Below are 23,006 nucleotides of genomic sequence, written 5' to 3'. Positions count from 1 at the left end.
GCTAATGGACCAAAGAAAACGTTCTGTGGAATGTGGGTAGGTAGTTGAGTGGGCACCAAGGGAAGGATGAGAATTGCTATGGAGAAGGTGTAGGTCACTTAGAGACAAACCATATGTTTTGTAATTTCTTAGAGACACTTTCAACATCATACTACATCACAACTTTTTGGCGTTAATGTATGGGAGGCTGTATTGCCCCCAGACTGAAATGAGTGGTTTGTAACAAACAATGCTTGTGCAATTCTTCCTTGTTTTTCAAAGTGTAAAACATTTTGAAGGTCATCCTTTCCTCCCAGGATGATTATTTTTTATTTCACAAAAATCAGTTAATTTGGAGGAGAGCAAAGCTGTATGTCAATGAACTGGCTGCAATCTCATCAGGCAATCAGACGTGAGATCAACACAGCTGTTGGAACCAAAACAGCCAGGAAGATTATAGTTAGAGGACTATCAGGGGCAAAAAGCATTGTTGTCATATGGGGTGACACCAGCAAAGATTTATTAATATAGTCCTCCAAGAGATATTTAAAATAAGTGCTATGTTTTCAAAGATTATAAAACAGTATATTAGTAATATAGGTAGAGTTTGGGTTGTTCTTTAATGTCTCCCTTCAAAAGCAAATACTACTTTCTTTTAAAATTAGGTGTATAAAATCTACCTTTGTCACTCTGAAGCCACAAACACCATATTACATACTCAGATTTTGTGTATAATATATTTATTTGCATACAGAAATATGGATTTCTATTATACATTTTATTACTTTATTTATAGAATATGTATATTAAGTGTACAGCATATTCCAGGAAGATACATTAAATATGCACACAGTTCATGCTGTAGCGTGCACCCTTTTAAGAGAAGCATATTTGAGAGGCAAGGTATTGTATATACATGCTGAAAATACACTTTGCACAATTCATCCAGCTTTGGGTGCTTCCCTAATCTATTTGCAACACCAGTGCTGTGGTTGTTGAAAGGGATACTATCAAACTGGGGGAAAGGCAGCTACCAGCGAACTAGTAGGAGAAAATAAAAGTAGATTGCATTTCTAAGTGTATGTTGCCATCATTTTGAACTCCCATCTCCCCCAGTGTCATATCTTTAGGGTCAAAAAGCCGTGAATGGACAAAGAGCCAGGAGTATGTGGAAACTCCAGCTTTAACATTCACCAAAAAGCATATCCTACATGACTTACTATATTGATGACTTTTTCCTACCACTTGGGGAGGTGGCATTAAATTCATGATGAACTGGTAAAAAGGCAATCATTTCTTTTTTCAAGAAATGAACTGGCTTTTTCACATTCTTAAACTCTTCTTTTAAGACCACTCTGGGATATTTACATTATTGCTATGAGGAAAGAAGAAATTCTTGAAAGATATTTACCTTTCCAGTGAAGATAAAGGAGATGAATCACGTTGTTTTTGAAAGAGGCTCTTAATGTTTTTGAGAGGAAAAACAGCAGCTCCAATAGAAAGTGACCATATTAATTGCAACCATTTTAATAGCCAGTTACTTCAATTAACTGGACTCCGTGCAATCCTAATTGGACATTAAAATGTTGGAAACAATGTGTTGTGTGCATGGTATGGTGATTTGTCCTGTGTTCCCTATCTGTAAATTACAAATACACCAGACTCAACGGATGACAGTGTGTCTGGTATGTGGCTGGTGAAATTACTTTTTTCAAACAGATGAACAATTTGCATTGATGTCCTAATAGAGATACAGGATTACTTTTCCCACTTACATAAAGCAAGCTCTAGAATCCCTTAAAACAGGATTTCTCAACTTTGACTCTACTGACATTTTGTACCAAAAAAATCCTTAGTTGTGGGGTCTATCCTGTGCATTGTAAGCTGTTCAGTAACATCCCCAGAGCCTAGTCACTAGATGCCAAGAGCCCTCCCTTGAGTTGTGACAACCAAAAACGTTTCCACACATTGTTAAATGTCCCCTGGGAGGCAAAATGGTCCCTGGCTGGGAGCCACTGAAATAAACAAACTCAGTAAATAGTTAATGCAAGCCTCTGGATACAGTCTCCACATCTTTCTAATCATCTACTATTTTCAGTATTCTTGTCACTTTTTCTGATTCCAGTTGACAAAGCATCCATGATGTATCAGTCTATATTCAATTCCTTTCTTTAATTTTTGGTGATTTCTTTTTCAATAAGGTTGTGGTAGATATGGTGAAGATCAAGAACAGAAGAAAGAAAAGATGCAATGGCAATGGACAGTTAGAGGCAGTTTGATTCATGATGAGTTGGATTGTTAGAGCAGACAAAAAAAGACCCAAATCCAGAATCCTCAATCCTTGAATCCAAAGAGTTCAACCCAACTAAAGCTGAATCTCCATCATAACAGCACAAGTTAATACGTGAAATATTCAGCCAGTCAATTGTTTTGTATACAAGAAACCAAACAGCACATTTGTTTGATGTACTTTCCCCTTAATTGATGCATTTACTTGAAAAAACAAAAATAAATATGGATTTAAAATGTAAAAGTTTATATTAAGGTAGAAAAAAGATACCAGTATGAACTGACGTTGGGAGGGATGACTGAAGTTATTGAAACAGAAAGTTATTTTTATAAAGGATAACTTATGTACAAAAATTATTGGCACTTTGCTTCTTACTAATTGTTCTTTTGTGTTGTTATTTGCTTTGTGCTTTTTTTTTTCAGCTCTCAAAATTGTTGAGATGCCATCAGTGAGGCAAGTCACACAAAAAAGTTCTAATTAAGGTGCTAAAGTCTAATACTGACAAATTCATCATGCAACTCACATGGATACTACTGATCAAGATATTGTAGAGCCCATAAACCTAAAATGAAAAATATGAAATTTGAAATGGGTTTTATAAATTTAATTTCTATTGATTGGACCATCTTAGAAAATCTGATTGGAAGACTATAGGAAATACCGTAAGAAAAAAAGTTGAGGGGTAAAAATAACTACGCTTGAATCAGTATAGTTGTATATTTATTTGGGATCCCAATAAAAATGTCTGTCTTAGATGGACAAGGGTAATTGTTCCTGATATGACTTTTCTATGGTCTAGAATTTTAAAATGGTGAGAAGTGGTATAGGTACAATAAAAAAATCATACACAGACAGGTTAATTGTTCCTGATACGATTTTTCTGTGGTCTAGAATTTAAAAATGGTGAGAAGCGGCACAGATGCAGCCACCTACTCTCAGGTTCTGTTGTGCTTGCTTGGCCTGTTTAGTTATCCATGACTTTTCTTCCATAAAGATTACGACTTCTATCAACAGAATTTTGAAGTTAAAAAACTTTAGGGGGAATTGACAATTTGAGAAATACAAAACATGTGGTTTCAGTAAATGTTCTCTATTTTTTTTTCCTTCCACAGGTCATAAGACAGTTACAAATCTCACTTGACTATAAATTTAATATCATCCTTTATCAAGCATTGAAGAGAAAGTCTTATTTTCTTGGGATTGACCCCAAAGTCAGTGGTGTCATGTGAATAACTTAATCCTATTTAAGATTCCAGATGAATAACGCAGCATCTTATTCCTGCTTGCAAAGGCCAAGAGTTCATGTTTTACAAGTTAGTACATCATACATAGGTCAGGCAGATCAGGTGGAAACAGGATGCCCTTTCAACCTTCTATTTTCTTATCTCAAAATTCACCTGGCCTCAGTAAACTTTCTCTTAAAAAAAAAAATGAACATTGTTGAATTTGATGAAACCTCATTTTAAAAAATTGACTTTGGTTTCTCAAGCATGTTTATATATTAGGTAGGCTATTCTATTAAAATAAGGGGCTTGTTTAGTATAAAACCAGATTGATGAAAATATTTTACATAAAGAATCATAAGCGAACTAAATCCTCACAGTTTTATACCCCCAAAGAATGCAAAAGACACAGTGGGCAGGGGTGAAATTCGCTTTCTCCTGACTGTCTCTGTATTTAGTGAAAGTCCTGCAGATTTTGCACTTACACAGTGTAAAACATGGAAGTAAAAAATCCAATGCCATATGACAAAAATAATGATGTAATCTAGCTAAGTTTTGTTTGCTCTCTTTTTATGATGGGAAAGGGGAAAGATAAAAAAGATAAGCATTTATTATGTTGCAATTCTCCACATAAAATCATAACAAAAGAATAATATATGTTTAACACTCTGGAGGCCATTTCTATATCCTGTTTTGATCTTGTTTCTTCACTTCCCCATCGTATAATGGCTTAAGTCTCCAGGTTAGTTTGTAACTGTGGCCTTTCACTTGGGAACACAAAAATGAAAAAACACAGCCAGGTTATTATTCTTTTTGTGCAGAGATAAAATTATAGATTCAGAAGCCCTTCTTCAAAAGAGTACAAGAAAGCATAGGTCACTTCTTAAATCCACAATTTCAACATGTCTCCTTTATGGTCTCATTGTTCCTCAACTGACAGGGTTTATAAGGTACAAGTTTCTCAAACTGGAGCATAGGCACCAAAGAGTGTCACTGTTGGGCTCCTCAGTTGCACATTCCACGATAAGACTATAAAGTGCAATGGCAGAGATTTGAAAACTAGGAGCTCTTTTATTCTGTTTCCTTTCACGAGGCTCCCCTTGACTACCTTTCTTCTCTACAAAGATGCTTTACCTCGTAGCGCCTATGTTCTTATAATGACACATGAGAAGGTGTTTAAAGGTCTTCTTGAAGGTGGCATTACAAAGTGCATAGCAGGCAGGGTTGATAGTGCTATTGATGTAACAGAGCCAATAACCGATTGTCCACACTGTGTTGGGGATGCAGGGTGCACAAAAGGTGTTAATGAGCACCATGACATTGTATGGGGCCCAAGTGATGATGAAAGCCAACAGAATAGCCAAGATCGTCCTGGTCACCTTCTTTTCCCGGGAAGGAGGAGGCTTCTTTTTGGCAGGCTGCTTAGTCATTTTCACAATCTTGCGAGCAACGATGTTCTGTTTTTCATCTCCATTCTGACCTGAAGAACCAACTAGCTCCACAGTGGTATTAGCTGGGGTACACTGGTCACCTTTTGGGGTCTTGGTGACAATTTTGATGCATGTTTGCTTTGAGTTCTCATCTTTGGAATGGCCCACAGAAGTGGAAACTGTGTTTTCGTCCTGGGTTATTTCATCATCTCTCATATTAGAGGGAACAGCACTGACTGAGGTGGAATCGTTGGAGCTCTCTTTCTCCTCCCCCTGGACACAGTTTTCAGTTACAGCATCTCTAGGAGTTTTGCCATTCTGGATTTTGTTGTGCTCCAAGCCATCATCACTCCCAGGCATGTTGTTGTTGTTTGGCTTCACTATCCTTCCTTGAACCAGACTTGGAGAAACTGGATCTTGGTTGGCCACAGGCTCCTTCTTGTCCTTCTTGATCCTGCTCTTACTGGCCCGGGAAATGTGCCAGTATAACACAGTCATGATGATCACAGGCAAATAGAAGGCTGCAATGGCCGTGCCAAAGGTGACAGCCGCATTGGAAAAAAACTGGATGTAGCATTCCCCATCCTCCACGGTTCTCACCCCTACGATGAACTGCCAGAAGAGAATGGCTGGAGCCCAGAGGATAAAGGAGAGGACCCAGGCAGCTGCGATCATCATACCTGCCATTTTTGTGGTCCGCTTGACGGGATAAGTGAGTGGTTTCGTGACGCAGAAGTATCTGTCGAAGCTGATGATGAGTAGATTCATTACTGAGGCATTGCTGACCACGTAGTCCAGGGCAAGCCAAAGGTCACACACCACAGGTCCCAAAGGCCAGTAGCCAATCACAGTGTAAAGGGTATACAAGTTCATGGAGAAAACACCAATGATGAGGTCAGCACAGGCCAAGCTGAACAAAAAGTAATTGTTGACGGTCTGGAGGTGGCGATTGACTTTAATGGAGACCATGACCAGGATGTTCCCAATAATGGTCACCAAACTGAGGGACCCAGCCACAAGGACAATAAAAACCACTTCAAATGTCTTATAAGGACTGGTCAGAGCCACATTGTTAGAGGAGTTTGTTGAGTTATTCATTTTGTGTTCTCTAATCAGTAGCCAAGTAGTCAAAAAACATTTAAACCTGTAGGGAAATAGAATAAAATTAACAAATACATAATATAAACACTGCTTTAAAATACATCAGTTTTCTCCTTTTTGAACCATATTTTTTACTCCAAAATCTTCCTTATTTCTCCTACATGTTTATTGTGACTACCTACCTCAGTCCCCTGCATAAAAAGCAAAACTTTCAATGAAGGATTCAAAAGATCCTTTCAGCCTGGCAAAGTATTTGAAGTATGATAACATTTTGAATGTGTTCATATCTAAAACTGAATATCTGTCATAAGTGAATTTAACTGAGCATAAGATTGATGAATCGAACTAAACAGGCCAAAATTGTACATAAAACTTTCCAAAGCTCCAAGGGCTTTCTGGTATAGACATAAAGAATAATAAACCAATAGGAGGACAAAATTGTGGAGGAAGCATAAAACAGGCATTGAATGTATGATTTTTATAGTCAATATTGAGTGTGTGGCTTTTTCCACCTGATTGCTCTTTTTCATAATAATACTGATAATGATAATAATAAAGGAAAGATAATCATGATACTTAATTAGCCAATGCATTCCCCCAATGAGCATTATTTTTTCTGATCTTCATTTTACATTTGCAGTTAGTGTCCCATAGTTAGCATTTTCTTTGTAGTTAGCAATATTCCATATCCTAAAAAAAGAAGTTATTTATTAAATGTATATTGATACGATTATACCAATTTTTTGAATTTTTTTCAAATCAGTGCCAAGTCTATCACCTTATTGTTCTTTCAGGCAAATCTTTGATACAGTCAGGCTAGAATTTAGATTTGTTTGGCAGAACAGGAAACTGAAGCCTGGAAAGACTGAGTAATTTGTACAAGGTCACATATTAGATAGAGATAAGACTACGAACCTTAGTTTGTTCAACCATTCACTCATTCACTCTGTCCTCACATTCCTATTAAGCAACTCTGGATTAAGCACTATGCTATACTCTGGGTATTCCTTGATGATTAAGACAAGGTCCTTGGCTCTGAGAGGCATATGCTTTGGTGGCATGATGGGCTGGTAAAGAAGCAATTATTAAACTGGAGTGCACTTTCTGTTGCCCAACCCTATTGTGTTTAAATAAACACACGTTCACCATTTTCAGATAATACCACTGAAGACTGGGGACAATTGAGCAATCTTTCATAAGGGACACAGGAAAGAAAGCTGTTTATCAAATGAGCTATGACACGTTTCTGGAGATACATCTGAAGAAAAAAGTAGCTCATGTTGACAAAATCAACCAGTTGTGTGGATCAGAAAGTAAGCATTATTGAGAAATTATTTGTTGTCATTTTGAGATTCAGAAATCTCCACTCAGGTCCCACTACTTAAAAATAAATGTGGATGGCACAGTGGTGTTCCCCGAAACTCATGTAGAAAATCAACAGCTAAGCACCTTCATAGTACAAATAGCATCTAAACAATTGGATTATTCTTAGAAAGCAAGTTATCTTCAAGTATTTTTTTTTTTTTAAACAGTGACTTAGGAGGAGTTTGGCCTCAATAAATAAGACCCAGAACTCAGAGGCCATAAGGAAAATATATGTAAACATTATATAAATTACTTGAAATTTTTGCATGGAAGAGTAAAAATAAAAATTGGGAAACAATATTGTAAAAGCACATGATTACAAAGTTACCTAATCTCCTTAATATAAAAAGCCGTGAAATGAAATAAGGAAAGATGAAAAGACTAACAATATAAAACATTGACATACAGTTAGATCAATGATAAATTAAATGTTAATATTTAATCATATGAAAAGATATTCAACCTCACAATTTAAAAATGCAAGCATGTTGTCATTAGGAGTTGGTTTAGTCATTCCTTGACCAACCATTCTGATGCTAAGTCATCATTCTAAGGCTCCTTCAAAATGAAAGACACCCAAATCAGTCACCCAAAGACAAATTAATATAGACTAAGAAAAAATGCAAACACAAACATTGGAAACCATTTCTTCATCTGCCTTTCTTAAAATTATTGGATGTTACTGGTTGGACTATTGGGGTAATTTCCTTGGAGGGAAACATATAATATCTCTGAAAATGTAAATACATGTATTAAAATTTTAAATGGAGAAACACTTTTCTCATGAATACTACATATAGGAATTTATATTTCAGCTATAGTTATAAAAATATGCAAGAGGTCCACTCAAGGATGTCTATTCAGAAATATTATAGCAAAAAAAAAAAAATACAACTAGAAACACTAAAAGAATTCATTGACAGAGGTCTCATCATAAATTTCTTAAGGAAGACATAAGGAATTTGAATTTAATCTCTAAGTCATTGAGAAACTGAAAAGTTTAACAAGGAAAATAGTTTTGTTGGGATGGAACTTACTGCATTTTATTCCAAAATTCTCCATATTTTGCTTTACTCGTTTCTAGTGAATCCTATTACCATCAAGTTAAAAATCTGAGCCATCTCCTGGCCTCCTCCCTCTCCCACACCTCTTGCAGCCATGACCTGTCAACTCTACCTCTTAAGTATCTTTTGCAATTGTAACTTGTTTGCATTTTCAGTCCCATTTCCTTATATTAGGTCCTACTTACTTGCATTCTTAAAATAATTAGGTCTTCGATAAAATTTATAATCTTTCCCCCTTGCATCTTTCCAGAAGTATCTCAGAACCCCCCTAAATATCCCATGTGTGTGTGTGTGTGTGTGTTAAGTCACTTCAGTTGTGTCTGATTCTTTGCGACGTTATGGACTGTAGCCCGCTAGGCTCCTCTGTCCATGGGATTCTCCAGGCAAGAATACTGGAGTGCGTTGCCATGCCCTCCTCCAGGGGATCTTCCCAAACCAGGCATCAAACCCACGTCTCTTATGTCTCCTGTGTTGGCAGGCAGGTTATTTTTACCACTAGCACCACCTCTGAAGCCCTAAATATCCCACATTAAAGGCAATTGCACGAGAAATTATCTAAACACAACATTGTATGTAACGTCTTCATGCCATTTTCCATCCTGGTCTCCTATCTTGAAAGCATCTCCCCCACATCCCCTTATCTTTACGGCCTCACATTTCTCATTTGTCTGCCTCCTATTCAGCCTTCAGGCATCATCAACTCTATGAAACCCTTTTGATAGCTCTTGGACTATTAATAGTTGTGTTTTTCCCCATCTCTGCTTCCATATCATGCTTCATATCATTTTATTCTGTTCTGTTACTCTTATTCGCCTATTTGTCTAGAGCTATTTGAATGTCAAGTGGAAAGCTGAGTTGATTATACTCCTTAGACTTTACCCAACATCCTCATCAGTCTCTGCAAGGTCCTCATTTTAATTTTATCAACGTTTTCCTACTTTTCATTTCTATTTCTCACATCCCATTTCTCCTTTTCTCCTTTAGAACTTGTTCAAAATTGTTCACGTTGCTTGTACTATTTCTTTGGCTAGATATGCAACTCTAGAAAATATACATTTCTCCCCTTATTATCTTAATTTACTAAATGATACTATGTTCTAGATGTTGTTTTGTTTCTTTTTATTTTTCACTCAATATCATGTTTTAATGTTGCTCCAGATATTTCAAATGGATTGCTCCTAATTCCATAGTAAGTAAATAATAGCATCTTTTCTTCTACATTTCTCTAATGATGGGCATGCAGGTTGCAACCTCAAACTGCTTGAAATAGTGCTGAAATTAAAATTTTCCTATTGTGTCATGGACTTGAGTTGCAAATTTCACTATCATATAAGCCTAAGTTAGGGACCAAGGCAGTGGACAAAGGAACGGGTATAAGCTTTCTTCTGACTACAGTCATATTATTCTCTTGGATAGCTGCAGGGGATCCTATTCCGACCAGGTAAGTTCCATTTCTTAATAAGCTTTAAGCAATTGTTATTATGCAGCGTCCTAATATTTGCCAATCCCAGAAAGCCAACATGGAGTTTGTTTGTTTGTTTTTCTCTTAATTTCTATTTCTCTGATTACTAGAAAGGCTGAGTACTTTGTTTCATACCGTTAGTAGCCTTTCAGGTTTCAATTTTTACAGATCCCTGTATATACCTTTGACCCTTATGGTACCAACTGGTACACCATCTATGTATTTTTCTTCTTCGCTAAGAAAACAGTGAATTTTGACTTCTGAGTCTTTGTAGCTCTACTATCCAACTCACTGCCTCAAACATAACTGGTGCTCAAAGTGTTTGTTGAATTAATATAGGATCAACAACTGTTATTGTTAATTCAAGCCCTGTTTACCTAATCAGTGGAATTGTTTCAATAGCACTGCTTTTGGTCATTATTCATACAGTTGTTTATTCATGTAATTTACTTGAACAAAATAATTTAACTAATCCAATCATTATTCTAATGAGTCCTTATTAGATAATATAACAGTAAGATCAGAATTCTGACTTGTTTATAAACTTGCTGTTGTCTATTCATTAGATAAATTCATGGACATTTTTGGAAATGAGTTATATGTACATTTCAAAATGTTCATTTTTTAATACTCTGATTGAAAAGTAACAAATATTTATTGTCCCAATATCTTTTTTGACACTTTATTCTTCACATTCATTCTAATAAAACATAGAGCAATATTTGTTTTATATAGAACAGTCTTACGGACTCTGTGGGAGAGGGAGAGGGTGGGAAGATTTGGGAGAATGGCATTGAAACATGTAAAATATCATGTATGAAACGAGTTGCCAGTCCAGGTTCGATGCACGATACTGGATGCTTAGGGCTGGTGCACTGGGACAACCCAGAGAGATGGTATGGGGAGGGAGGAGGGAGGAGGGTGCAGGATGGGGAACACAGGTATACCTGTGGTGGATTCATTTTGATATTTGGCAAAACTAATACAATTATGTAAAGTTTAAAAATAAAATAAAATTTAAAAAAATAAAAATTAAAAAATTAAAAAATAAAAAATTAAAAAATTAAATATTTTGGGTGGCTTCCTCTGGAGAATTTTATATATATATATATATATATATATATATATAAATACTTAAAAATAAACTAGCTTGATCTTTTATTTTATGGAAATAAGAAACTATAAGAATGAATAAGGGATTTATTTCTTGCCATAACTTGTGCTAATAACAATATCTATTATCATTCTAAAACTTTATAATAACATAAAGCTGCAATATTCTCACTCTACCTTTTTCATATTGTTTATTTGGTGATTTGTTCTCTCCTCTCTTCCTTTCCGTTCGTATTGTTTACCATGAGCCTGCTTTACATTTTCAACTAAAAAAATATAACCTTGATAAAAAAAATAATGCTAGGGTTCTAAACATATGTTATCTCACTTAGTATTAACATATAAACATATAAAATTACAGGACAGGTCTTATCCTCCCCTTTATCTTTAGAAGTAAACTAAGGCTATAAGAAGAGATTAGCAAATTGTCTCATTTTCAAGGCCAGTGAGTAAATGTCTGCAACTCAATTCAATGTCTTTACCCTTTGGTTGGATACTGTTTCTGTCCCATCTTGAGAACTATCCTTTATCCAACAGAGGATACTAAGACAAATTCCACTTGTGTCTCCTGGAATGCTTACCCAGGTAGAACATAGTAAATTCATACAGTGTTAACATACTTAGTTGCTATCATATCCTCTAAACTTTCAGAGTTATTTGCTTGTTTATGACCCACTCCAGTATTCTTGCCTGGAAAATTCCATGGACAGAGGAGCCTGGTGGGCTGTAGTCCATGGGGGTGCAAAAAGTTGGACATGACTGAGCAACTGCTGCTGCTGCTGCGTCCCTTCAGTCGTGTCCGACTCTGTGCGACCCCAGAGACGGCAGCCCACCAGGCTCCCCCCTCCCTGGGATTCTCCAGGCAAGAACACTGGAGTGGGTTGCCATTTCCTCCTCCAATGCATGAAAGTGAAAAGTATACAACTCTTAGCAACTCTATGGACTGCAGCCTACCAGGCTCCTCCATCCATGGGATTTTCCAGGCAAGAGTACTGGAGTGGGGTGCCATTGCCTTCTGCGGACTGAGTAACCGAGCATGCACTAATGCTATATGTAAAAATGGAAAACATTTCACTCAGAAGCAAGCACAAGTATTTGAAGAATGGCATTCCTTTCTCCCCACATAATACACAAGCTAGCAAGTACTGTTTCTTTTCCATGAAAGAAAACAGCTTTCTTTTTTTGTAAAGCTCTAGGCATTTCTGTTGTTTACATTTCTATAAAAGTTTTTACCTCTGATGGGGCGTCATAAGATTTTATTAAAGCAACAGTTTTTATATCATTGATGAAATAACATTATCACAACACTCTAAACAATGAAGAAGACCTTTAAAGGGCTCCATATCTTACTATGGCAAACATATAGTAATCCATTTGCATTTTACTATGTTAGTTTATGACTAAGTTCTGAAAGTACTACAAAACTTAGGAGAAGAAAATTTCTGTCCTTGGCTGCTTCACTACTTGAGTCCTCATATGTAGCAGTGAGGAATGTAGCATGGTTTAATATTATCTTGGCAAAGTTGTGGGTGCTAATCTCTGCTCTTATTAGCTATGTGCTTTTTTGTTTTGTCTTCCTCAAACAAGAATAATAGCAACCCTATTTTTCTTCTAGACTTGTGGTAAGGGTCAAGTGAGACAATGTCTCTGAATTCTGATCTATAAATGTTAAACATTAAATAAACACTATTAATATTTACAATTGTTAAATGAGTTTAAATTAAACACATTTCTTAATAGTTAACAGAAAATTGTGTGTGTGTGTGGAATAGGTTAAGAGAGAGGAGATTATGTGGGTTATAGTGGTATTGGTAATACTAAATTATCATTATCAATGATATTAAGTTATTAGTCATATTAAATTCAGTATGATTACTCTTCACAGCAACTCCTGAGATAATTATTATTTTTATTATACATCTTTTTCATAAATATTGAGCTAAGGATCAAATAATTAAGAATTAAACCGACATTCAAACCCAGAGAACCTGGCTGTAGCCTCAGCTACAAATATTCCTTGTTTGTCTGGGAACAGTTTTACCTTTGGCCAGTGTGAGGGCGAAAGCGAAAGTAGCTCAGTTGTGTCCCTCAGTCCATGGAATTCTCCAGGCCAGAATACTGGACTGGGTAGTAGCCTTTCCCTTCTCCAGGGGATCTTCCCAACCCAGGGATCAAATCCAGGTCTCCTGCATTGCAGGTGGATTCTTTACCAGCTGAGCCAAAAAGGAAGCCCAAGAATACTGGAGTGGGTAGCCTATCCCTTCTCCAGCGGATCTTGCTGACCCAGGAATCGAACTGGGGTCTCCTGCATTGCAGGCAGATTCTTTACCAACTGAGCTATGAGGGACCAGTGTGAGCCCCCAAATTTATCACTTTGACCTGCCATAACTGATCCAAGTTTAAGTTGGGTTGTTGGCTTAGACAACAGAGGATTATCATGTCCAGGCCAATACTGTGACTTTGGATAGATGTTCACAATAAGATAAACAGTTATTAAGCAAGATTCTGCACATGAAACTATGTGACATTTAAGGTCTAGAACATTTTTTTAAGTGCATCATCATAAAAACATATCACCAGGTAAACTGATATATAACTACTCACAAAAGTTTTCATACCAATTACGTAGAAGTTCTAACTGACAATCTTTTGGAACTCTTACAGTGAAAATGCTAATTTAAATGATTTTTTAAAAATTCTAATGTATATTTGGATATGCAGTGGAAATTTTATTAAATAAATGGGGTTTTTCCCACACTGTGCTCGTCAGGCAAGATGCCTGATATGTAATGATTACTTCCATAGATGCATCCACAATGTAATAAGCTAACAAGAAACTTATTAATATACGAGCAACCTAAACACTAAAATTTTCTGTGCATTATTTTATTTAATTCTCACAATACTCTGAAAACAATAGTCATCTTTTCCAGCTTTACAGATGACAATGATCAGAGCTGGTAAGTACTAGGGCCAAGGTACAAATTTTGGTATCTCCTATGGTCACATTCTTTCTACTATGTCGTACCAGGAAAGTGAGGCTGATTTATTTAAAAAGCCTCCTAGAAGAATTTAAAAAGTTGGAAAAAATGGAGCCTGTGATTGACAACAAGTGGAATCCAGGTAAAGAAAATATGTAGTTGCATAAAAAATTTCAGAACAAGAATTCACATAAACTTGAATTTACAATTGTTTATACTTATTTAGGGCTTCCCTGGTGGCTCAGAGGTTAAAGCATCTGCCCTCAATGCGAGAGACCTGGGTTCGATCCCTGGGTGAGGAAGATCCCCTGGAGAAGGAAATGGCAACCCACTCCACTATTCTTTCCTGGAGAATCCCATGGACGGAGGAGCTTGGTGGGCTACAGGCAACGGGGTAGCAAAGAGTCAGATGTGACTGAGTGACTTCACTCACATACTTATTTAACTTTTAAAATGTAATCTTAACGTATATACTTTTCATAGATTTCTAATTTCTTCTGCTATTTAAACACATTACCAAAAATGGCAAAGCTTTCTGGGTTTTCATTGTCCCTTTTTTTCCAGACATTGATCTCTAAGAAGCAGCCTAATCACTGAGCAAACACGGGATAAATACATCAGCTTCAGTAGTTAGTGTGGCCTGAAATTCCCTCAAGTGAGTGTGTAATAAGGCCCATTTTAGCTTTTTAAATTGCAAGTGTGCATGCGTGCTTGCTAAGTTGCTTCAGTCGTGTCTGACTCTTTGCGATCCCATGGACTGTAGCCTACCAGGCTCCTCTGTCCATGGGATTCTTCAGGCAAGAATACTGGAGTGGGTGGCCATGCCCTCCTCCAGGGGACCTTCCCGACCCAGAAATCAAACCCCCATCTCCTGCAGCTCCTACAGTGCAGGTAGATTCTTTACTGCTGAGCCACCAGGGAAGCCCTTTAAATTGTATACATGAGGGCTGTACACCACAATCCGTCCGGAGAGAATTAAAAGTTGACTTGGACAATATTGGGCTTACCTGGTGGCTCAGCTAGTCAAGAATATGCCTGCAATGTGGGAGACCTGGCTTCAGTCTCTGAGTTAAGAAGATCCCCTGGAGAAGGGAATGGCTACCCACTCCAGTATTCTGGCCTGGAGAATTCCATGGACTGTATAGTTCATTGGATCACAAAAAGTTGGACACTATTTGAGTGACTTTCATTTCATTTGACAATATTATGCCTAGATATCTAGCTGTCAATACAAAATAACCACTATTATTAAAAGATATGAACAAATATAAGGATGATAAAATATCAGATTGTCATTAGAAACAAGACTATACTAGGAACAAGGAACTAGTAGATAGTCTAGGAGTTGTTTTTGGTTAGTAAGTCATTTCTGACTCTTATGACCCCATGGACTGTAGCCTGCCAGGCTCCCCTGCCCATGGGACTTTCCAGGCTAGAATACAGGAATAAGTTGCAATTTCTTTCTCCAGGGTATCTTCTTGACCCAGGGATCAAACCTGTGGCTCCTGCATTGGCAAGTGGATTCTTTACTCTGAGCCACCTGGGATTCTAGGAGACTATTTAAACTGATTATCTCTTCACTGCCTTAAGAATGAAATGCTAATATAATACCATGTTATCACCAGTTAGATTTAGAAAATGATTTAGAAAAGGCAGAGGAACCAGAGATCAAATTGCCAACATCTGTTGGATCACTGAAAAGCAAGAGAATTCCAGAAAAACATCTACTTCTGCTTTATGGACTATGCTAAAGCCTTTGACTCTGCGGATCACAACAAACTGGAAAATTCTTCAAGAGATGGGAATACCAGACCACCTTACCTGCCTCCTGAGAAACCCATATGCAGGTCAAGAAGCAACAGTTAGAACTGGACACGGAACAACAGATTGGTTCCAAATTAGGAAAGGAGTACCTTAAGGCTGTATATTGTCACCCGGCTTATTCAACTTCTATGCAGAGTATATCTTGTGAAATGCCTGAAGTACATAGTATATACTCTGTTTTAGATCTTCCACACTTTCCATTAGTCCCACTAATGTTTAAAACCTTTGGGACAGCAATTTAATAGGCCTGAAATTATTTATACATCAGTGAACAATCACACTGGCTAAAGATGGTGTTAGAGAGAAAAATAATGAAAAGAGAATTGGGGAGAGACTTTTTAAAGAAGTCTTGGGAAACAAAGTCCCTTTTCTCTAAAGAAAGGTTTCAACATACAGGGTTTTGATACTGATGCAATAGATGATAAAATTTGCGGATACTCTGATGATGCTTACGAATCTTGAAAGTCTTTCAATTTTACTTACAGGAAAAAAAGAGTTTTTTCCAGAGACAGTGCAGCTCTACTAGCTGATAATATTGACATTCCACACTCTGGTACTTTTTTGGCATCAGGGAGAAGTACAGTAAATTTCCACTTCTTTCCCTTTAATCGGGTTTTCTTTCAAGTGACACATTAGCAGTCAACACACATATTGAGAGCTTTTTAGGAGCTCCTGAATCTCACTACATGAGCAGCTATAGTGGGAGTCGTGGCCTTAGAGAGTGATGGCAACCCTGCTAGGAAACCAGAGCTTTCTCTGTTTCTTTCTTGATTCTAAAACATCTTACTGAATTTCTGTTATGAACAGATCTTCATTTGCCTTCAAGGGCTGTGGAGGATTGCAGTGAAGGAGTAATGAGTGACAAAACAAAAAAAATAGAACACATTCTTATCCACAAAGAGTTTATAATCTAGAAGACACACAAAATGCTGATGAAATATCCAGTTATGTAAAACAACCCTGGATTAAAACAATGACAAGTGACAGGGCTAAGAATCCATGTAGTAAATTACAGAAGGCTTCCTGGAAACCTTTCCTAATATTTCTATCTCCCTTTTACTTCTCTTTTTTCCTTTCCTTCACCATTTGCTTTGTGTGACCTTTTTTTTTTTACTGTGTTCTCAAGATTGTACATAATATTTCTCAGGAAAGTACAATGTACTTTGGTGGACATCTACCCCAGTGCATCAGGCCTGACCACCTGCAGGTTCAGAAACACAAAATAAAACTTAGCCATTGACTCACCTACACTGAGCTTTTAATTATATCTGAAAATATGTGTTGAAAGTATTCTGAAAGCAATGTGTAGAGTTATTCTCATTTAGAAAATTGCAGCACAGTATTGCAGTCTTTACTGGATATGCATTACGTAAAACATTTTTAAAAAGAAAGTCTCACTTAAAACATTGCATTTATCAAGCCTTAAGGTTTATGCACTTCACTGAATGCAAGTTGAACTTTCATTTGAAAAAAGGAAAAACAATGTAAAAGCAAATGGTAAATAAGCATGAAAGTAGCTGAAACAGCAATTTGATCCCCACATTAGTACAAATACAAAAGAATTCATGAATTTTTTCAGTGTGAAAATCTTAAAGAATTTCTAAGTCCTTAGTACAATGTAAACATGTTTGCAGTTTTGGCTGCCTGTCAAAAATAATACTATTCTTAGTGATGCTGGAACAAACTTCCATTCCCTGTTTGCCAAGTTATCTCCTATCTTCTTCAAAACACATTCTAAACAGCACTTACTTTAGAAAAATGTCATGACTAAGAGGTAAAGAGAGCTAACAATGATTTAACTAGTACTCTTGTCCTTGTTTCTACGTCTATGCCTCCTTTTAGTTATCTTTTTTTTTTTTTTTAACACAACACACCTCCTGCCAAAAGGAAAAAGCAGTCTAGATAATTTTAAACAAAGCACAATTTGGAATATATCATCCTTTTGACTTTTTAAAATGAAATTCCGTCTGAATAAGTACTCCAGCCCCCTTCCTTTTCTGCACCAGGAATTTGACTGAACTCCAACATTGATGATCAACATCATTCAGTAAATATGGCAGACAAAATAGTGTGTTCTAAACCAAACTTTAGCGAAAGTGGAGAAAGCCCTCTCTCTAAAGGTTGTTATGTCTTCACAAGGACAAGAAGTAAAAGGAAAAATGGAAGCAATTCTTGAAGAGCTACTGAAAGTTGTATATGATTAGGCAGCTGTATTTGAATTGATGCCTGTGTCTTTCTTACCATCTTGAGAAGCTGGAAATTTGTGTACTCGGCTTTCTGTATTTTGTTTTGTCTTTTGCTAGTCGGCAGGCTGCTGGTTTAATAACTCTAAATTAGTTAATTCATTGCTTGAATTAAACATGCGAATCAGATTTTCAGAGGGATTGAGGCTTGTTATGACTCTGATAGAAGATTCTAGATTGAAAGCTGTTGTCCTAGAGAAGCTGAGCAATTTCAAACAATACATCCCTTCAGAGACTCTTCAATGGTGCACGTGCCTTCTGTTGAAAGCTGAGACTGAGCACAGCACAGGGCAACGTGGAACTTTGGACAGAACTCAAGGACAGCTTTGAAGAGAGGAATGACAATCAGTTTAGGCTCAGAGAAGTTAAAAAGTAAGTTAATAGTTTCCTCTGAAGAACAAACTGGAATTGTTAAGAATAAATGGGATTAGAAAGGATTAGGAGGTACAGGAAGAAGTGAAATTCCCTCTGACTATAAATAAAATGCAAATTTAAATAAGACACTTATAAAAGGTAAGTGGAGAAAAGGACACTTAGTTGAATTTAGGAATCTAGTATTTATTTTAAGCATATCTCTGCTTAAGGTTGCACTGCTTATGGAAAGAAAAAAAAAGTTAATGCATGCGTTGCTCTTTTCATAAAAATGCACATATGAAAAGTAAAGGTAAGTGGATTATATTTTACAGACAAAATTTTCTTGGCTATAACCTCTGAAGACAAATGCACCCACAGTGTAAGCTTAACTGACATCATCATTCCTCTGGTACTAAAACCTAGAACAGATAGAGTTCAAGAGAACAAAGGACTCCAAAAAGTTGACTCTTGAGTTTTCTAACTTTTCAATGACAGAAATGACACAGGCCTCATATACTGATGATTCACACCAGATTCAATAAAGCTATAAAAATAAAGTAGTAACGAAGTGTAGAGAGTAATGGGCAGCAACTATTTTTATTGTTTCCAATCGAAATATAAAATGATTGTTTCCTCAGAGTCTGATTGCAGCCTATTTCTAGAACGGATCAAAATGACCACAGTATTATCCCACTAAAATGTGAAAAATGAGAGCATGAAGCAGATTAAAGTCTTTACTAAATGATCTAATGCCAATTGAGATGAGGAAACATAAAAAGCTACATCAACTCGGCAAGGATTTTTTGTACCCAAAACACTAATTTAGAGTTAAAATAAAGCAAATTGGTCAGAGAGAATGAAGAACTTTATGTGGTACATCAGGACAGTCAATTCTCCTACCTGATTAAAATGAAACCACTTTGTTCGTGATAACTACAGGCTAAATCATGACATAATTTACTATACGTGATACATGTGTCACATAGGTCATCACATGCTGTCTTAAATCTCTATTCCCCCAATCCCACCCCTTTCTTCTCCCAACACCATAAGTTCAGGCCCAACTATATATTTAAATTCCCTAACTCCCAATTCTTCAAGATAGGCTTCAACACTATGTGAACTGAGAACTTTTAAATGTTCAAGCTGGATTTAGAAAAGGCAGAGGAACCAGAAATCAAATTGCCAACATCTGTTGGATCATAGAAAAAGCAAGATAATTTCAAAAAAACATCTACCTCCACTTCATTGATTACGCTAAAGCCTTTGACTGTGTGGATCACAACAAACCGTGGAAAATTCTTAAAGAGATGGGAATACCAGACCACCTTACTGCCTCCTGAGAAACCTGAATGCAGGTTAAGAGGTAACAGTTAGAACCGGACATGGAACAACCAACTGGTTCCAAACTGGGAAAGGAGTATGCCAAGACTGTATATTGTCACCCTGCTTATTTAGCTTCTATGCAGAGTACATCATGTAAAATTCCAGGCTGGATGAAGCATAAGCTAGAATAAAGATTCCCAGGGAAAATATCAATAACCTCAGATATGCAGATGACACCACCCTTATGGCAGAAAGCAAAGAGCCTGTTGATGAAAGTGAATGAGGAGAGTGAAAAGTTGGCTTAAAACTCAACATTCAAAAAATGAAGATCACAGCATCTGGTTCCAACCCTTCATGGCAAATAGATGGGTTAACAATGGAAAAAGTGAGAGACTTTATTTTCTTGGGCTCAAAATCACTGCAGATGGTGACCTCAGCCTTGAAATTAAGATACTTGCTCCTTGGAAGGAAAGCTATGACAAACCTAGACAGCATATTAAAAAGCACAGACATTACTTTGCTGACAAATGTCCATATAGTCAAAGCTATGATTTTTGCAGTAGTCATGCATGGCTATGAGAGTTGGACCATATATAAAGCTGAATGCCAAAGAATTGATGCTTTTAAACTGTGGTGTTGGAGAAGACTCTTGAAAGTCCCTTGGATAGAAAAGAGATCAAACTAGTCAATCCTAAAGGAAATCAATCCTGAATATTCATTGGAAGGACTGATACTGAAGCTGAAGCTCCAATACTTTGGCCAAAAATGTTGCGAAGAACTGACTCATTGAAAAAGACCCTGATGCTGGAAGACAGAAGGCAGGAGAAGGGGATGGTGGAGGATGAGATGGTTGGATGGCATCACTGACTCGATGGACATGAATTTGACCAAGCTCCGGGAGTTGGTGATGGACAGGGAAGCGTGGTGTGCTGCAGTCCATGAGGTCACAAAGAGTCAGACTGAGTGACTGAACTGAACTCCTCACCTTCAGACTCTCCAAACACTGAAAAATCAAAAGTCTTATTCAGAGGGAGCTAGAATTACAGGGCCTAACCATTCCTTTTCCCCAAGAAGCAATTTCCATGTTGACCAAACCCAGTATGAAGGCTATAACAAAAATAACACCTGTTTTCTCAAACTATACCATCTTGGCTAATCATTACCCTCAACACAATTTATATGCCTTTATCCCTACTATGTTAGTGGAAAAAGTAGTTAACTTTGAGCGGTATATATTATAGTGGTATTTACATACAATGCCTGGACCTAAATGATGCTTGAGAAGGGAAGATTGTCAAATAAACTGCAAATGGATTGAGACTCATGCATAAATCTGCTAGGCAGGATGCTCTGTCCTTCAAGCACAATTGTACCATCAGCAAAGCAGTTTTAGTTTGCGCTGTCTGCTGAGGTAGGATTACACATAGTTGGACCTCTAAGAGAACACGTTAGAAGAGGGTTCCGTAGGTAATTAACTCATTTCTGAAACATTGTAAAATCAGTGGAAACAGGAAGCTATGAGAAGCTGCCCTGGATTCCTTCATTTAACCAAGTGTGTGCCAGTTGTCAGTGCCTTCGCTGAAGAAGAATGGATATTGATCCCTTGAAGAACAAGTTAAAGAATGTCTCTGCTCTGAAAATGCTAATCGTCTAAGGAAATTTTCTCATGAAGTGTCACTTCCTCTTGAGGGAGAGAGCAGCAAAGACCCTCCGGGCCTAGATATCCCTCGAGGAGATGTGCTGGCGGAGGGCTGGCCTCCTTGCTCTCTCAGGGTGGGTCTAACTTTTCTCTTTGTAGCTTTTATACTCAGATAACCATGATGGGCTTCTGGATGCAGGAGATAAACCTGAGACTGAAAACTATGTCTGCTAGTTTCTAGCTGTCTGAACTTAAATGTGTAGAGCAACATGGTCATATGCTTTGTGAATATGTATAAAATGAACCTGTGACTTACATTTACCACATTCTCTAAATGCTGTTTAAAAATATATATATATTTAAAACTTAACTCAGCAGTTCTGCTAATTGAATGAGAATACTTTCTAACAACAAAACAAAAATAGAGTATTCATTCTGCCAAATGCTAGTTTTCTTGAGTTTTTCTAGGCCTTTTATTGTTTATGCATGCTATTTCTTGTGAATTCTTAAGTGTTTATTCACTCTGTCCCTCGTCCATCTTTTCTTCAGTGAGTATCCCAAGTAAGAGATAGCACAGGTTGTCTGAGGGATGATCATGAGGGGCCAATTTCTCAATCTCCAGTGTCATGCTATTCTTCTCCCATGACTGGCCAGAAATAAAGTGAAGTTGCTCAGTCGTGTCTGACTCTTTGCGACCCCTTGGACTGTAGCCCACCAGTCTCCTCTGTCCATGGAATTTTCCAGGCAAGAGTACTGGAGTAGGTTATCATTTCCTTCTCCAGGGGATCTTCCCAACCCAGGAATTGAACCCAGGTCTCCTGCATTGCAGGCAGATGCTTTACCACCTGAGCCACCAGGGACTGGCCAGAAATAAGAATATTTATTTATGTTATGGTTACTATATACAAAGCATTTATTTAGAAATATTATTCCACAGATAGCAGACATAGCCTCATCATTTTAAAATCCAGAGGTCATGAATAGGTTAGAGCTGACCTCCAATAGCAAGATGAGGGGTTAGGACCCATTGCACGGACACAATCTTTGGGCAATGAGATGGCTCACCCCAACCTGCCGAGGAGGACCCCTCCAGTGTGCCATGGTGTACTTCCCATCCTTACTCTGGGTATGACGTCTATGCGTCTCTCAATCCGTCTCCACTCTGGTTCATGCTTGGCTATCGGAATGGAAACATTTTGTCCAAGTGTTCCAAGGAAAGACTCATTTGTAGGCAGCCTCTCAGAGTCTGCTCTGCATAATAAAACATCCTCAGTTCTGTGTCTGCATTTAGGAATGTAACTTGTGAGCAGCCTGCCTCTGGCTCTTCCCTTGTTTGGTTCTTTCAAAGCCCACTATAAAGCTGAAAGGTGATCACTTGACTCAATTTGCTACGTGTTGTTTTCTTTTTCTTTTTCGTATTGTTATTAAAATAACAAATGACGTGCACAAAGCAGAACGTCACACTGGCATGGGCCTGTCTAAGGGAAGAGGGAGGGAAGATAAAGTGTCTAAACTACAGAAACACTCAAAAGAGGCATGTTGGGGGACAGGGACTGTGAGATGGAATGAGGTGAATTGTCAATATTTTTGGCACAATGCCTAGTACACCCTC

At 37.4% G+C, this 23,006-nt stretch overlaps 1 protein-coding gene across 2 annotated transcripts in view; it reads right to left on the bottom strand.

Annotated features, from left to right (window-relative positions):
- Positions 1 to 702: 702 nt before the first annotated feature.
- The window catches only part of CHRM2 (cholinergic receptor muscarinic 2), a 164,278-nt gene continuing 141,974 nt past the window's right edge, over positions 703 to 23,006 (bottom strand). For both annotated transcript variants that reach the window (XM_045166464.1, XM_006049828.4), the window contains one exon: positions 703 to 6,066. In XM_045166464.1, the coding sequence (XP_045022399.1) occupies positions 4,623 to 6,020 (1,398 nt within the window). In that variant the 5' untranslated portion in view covers positions 6,021 to 6,066 and the 3' untranslated portion in view covers positions 703 to 4,622. The remainder of the gene's footprint in view (positions 6,067 to 23,006) is intronic.

The sequence above is a fragment of the Bubalus bubalis genome, chromosome 8 (assembly GCF_019923935.1).
Source record: "Bubalus bubalis isolate 160015118507 breed Murrah chromosome 8, NDDB_SH_1, whole genome shotgun sequence".
NCBI classification, from domain to species: Eukaryota; Metazoa; Chordata; class Mammalia; order Artiodactyla; family Bovidae; genus Bubalus; species Bubalus bubalis.
The sequence above is the reverse complement of the archived record's forward strand: the minus strand, read 5'-3'. Positions and strand labels throughout refer to the sequence as shown.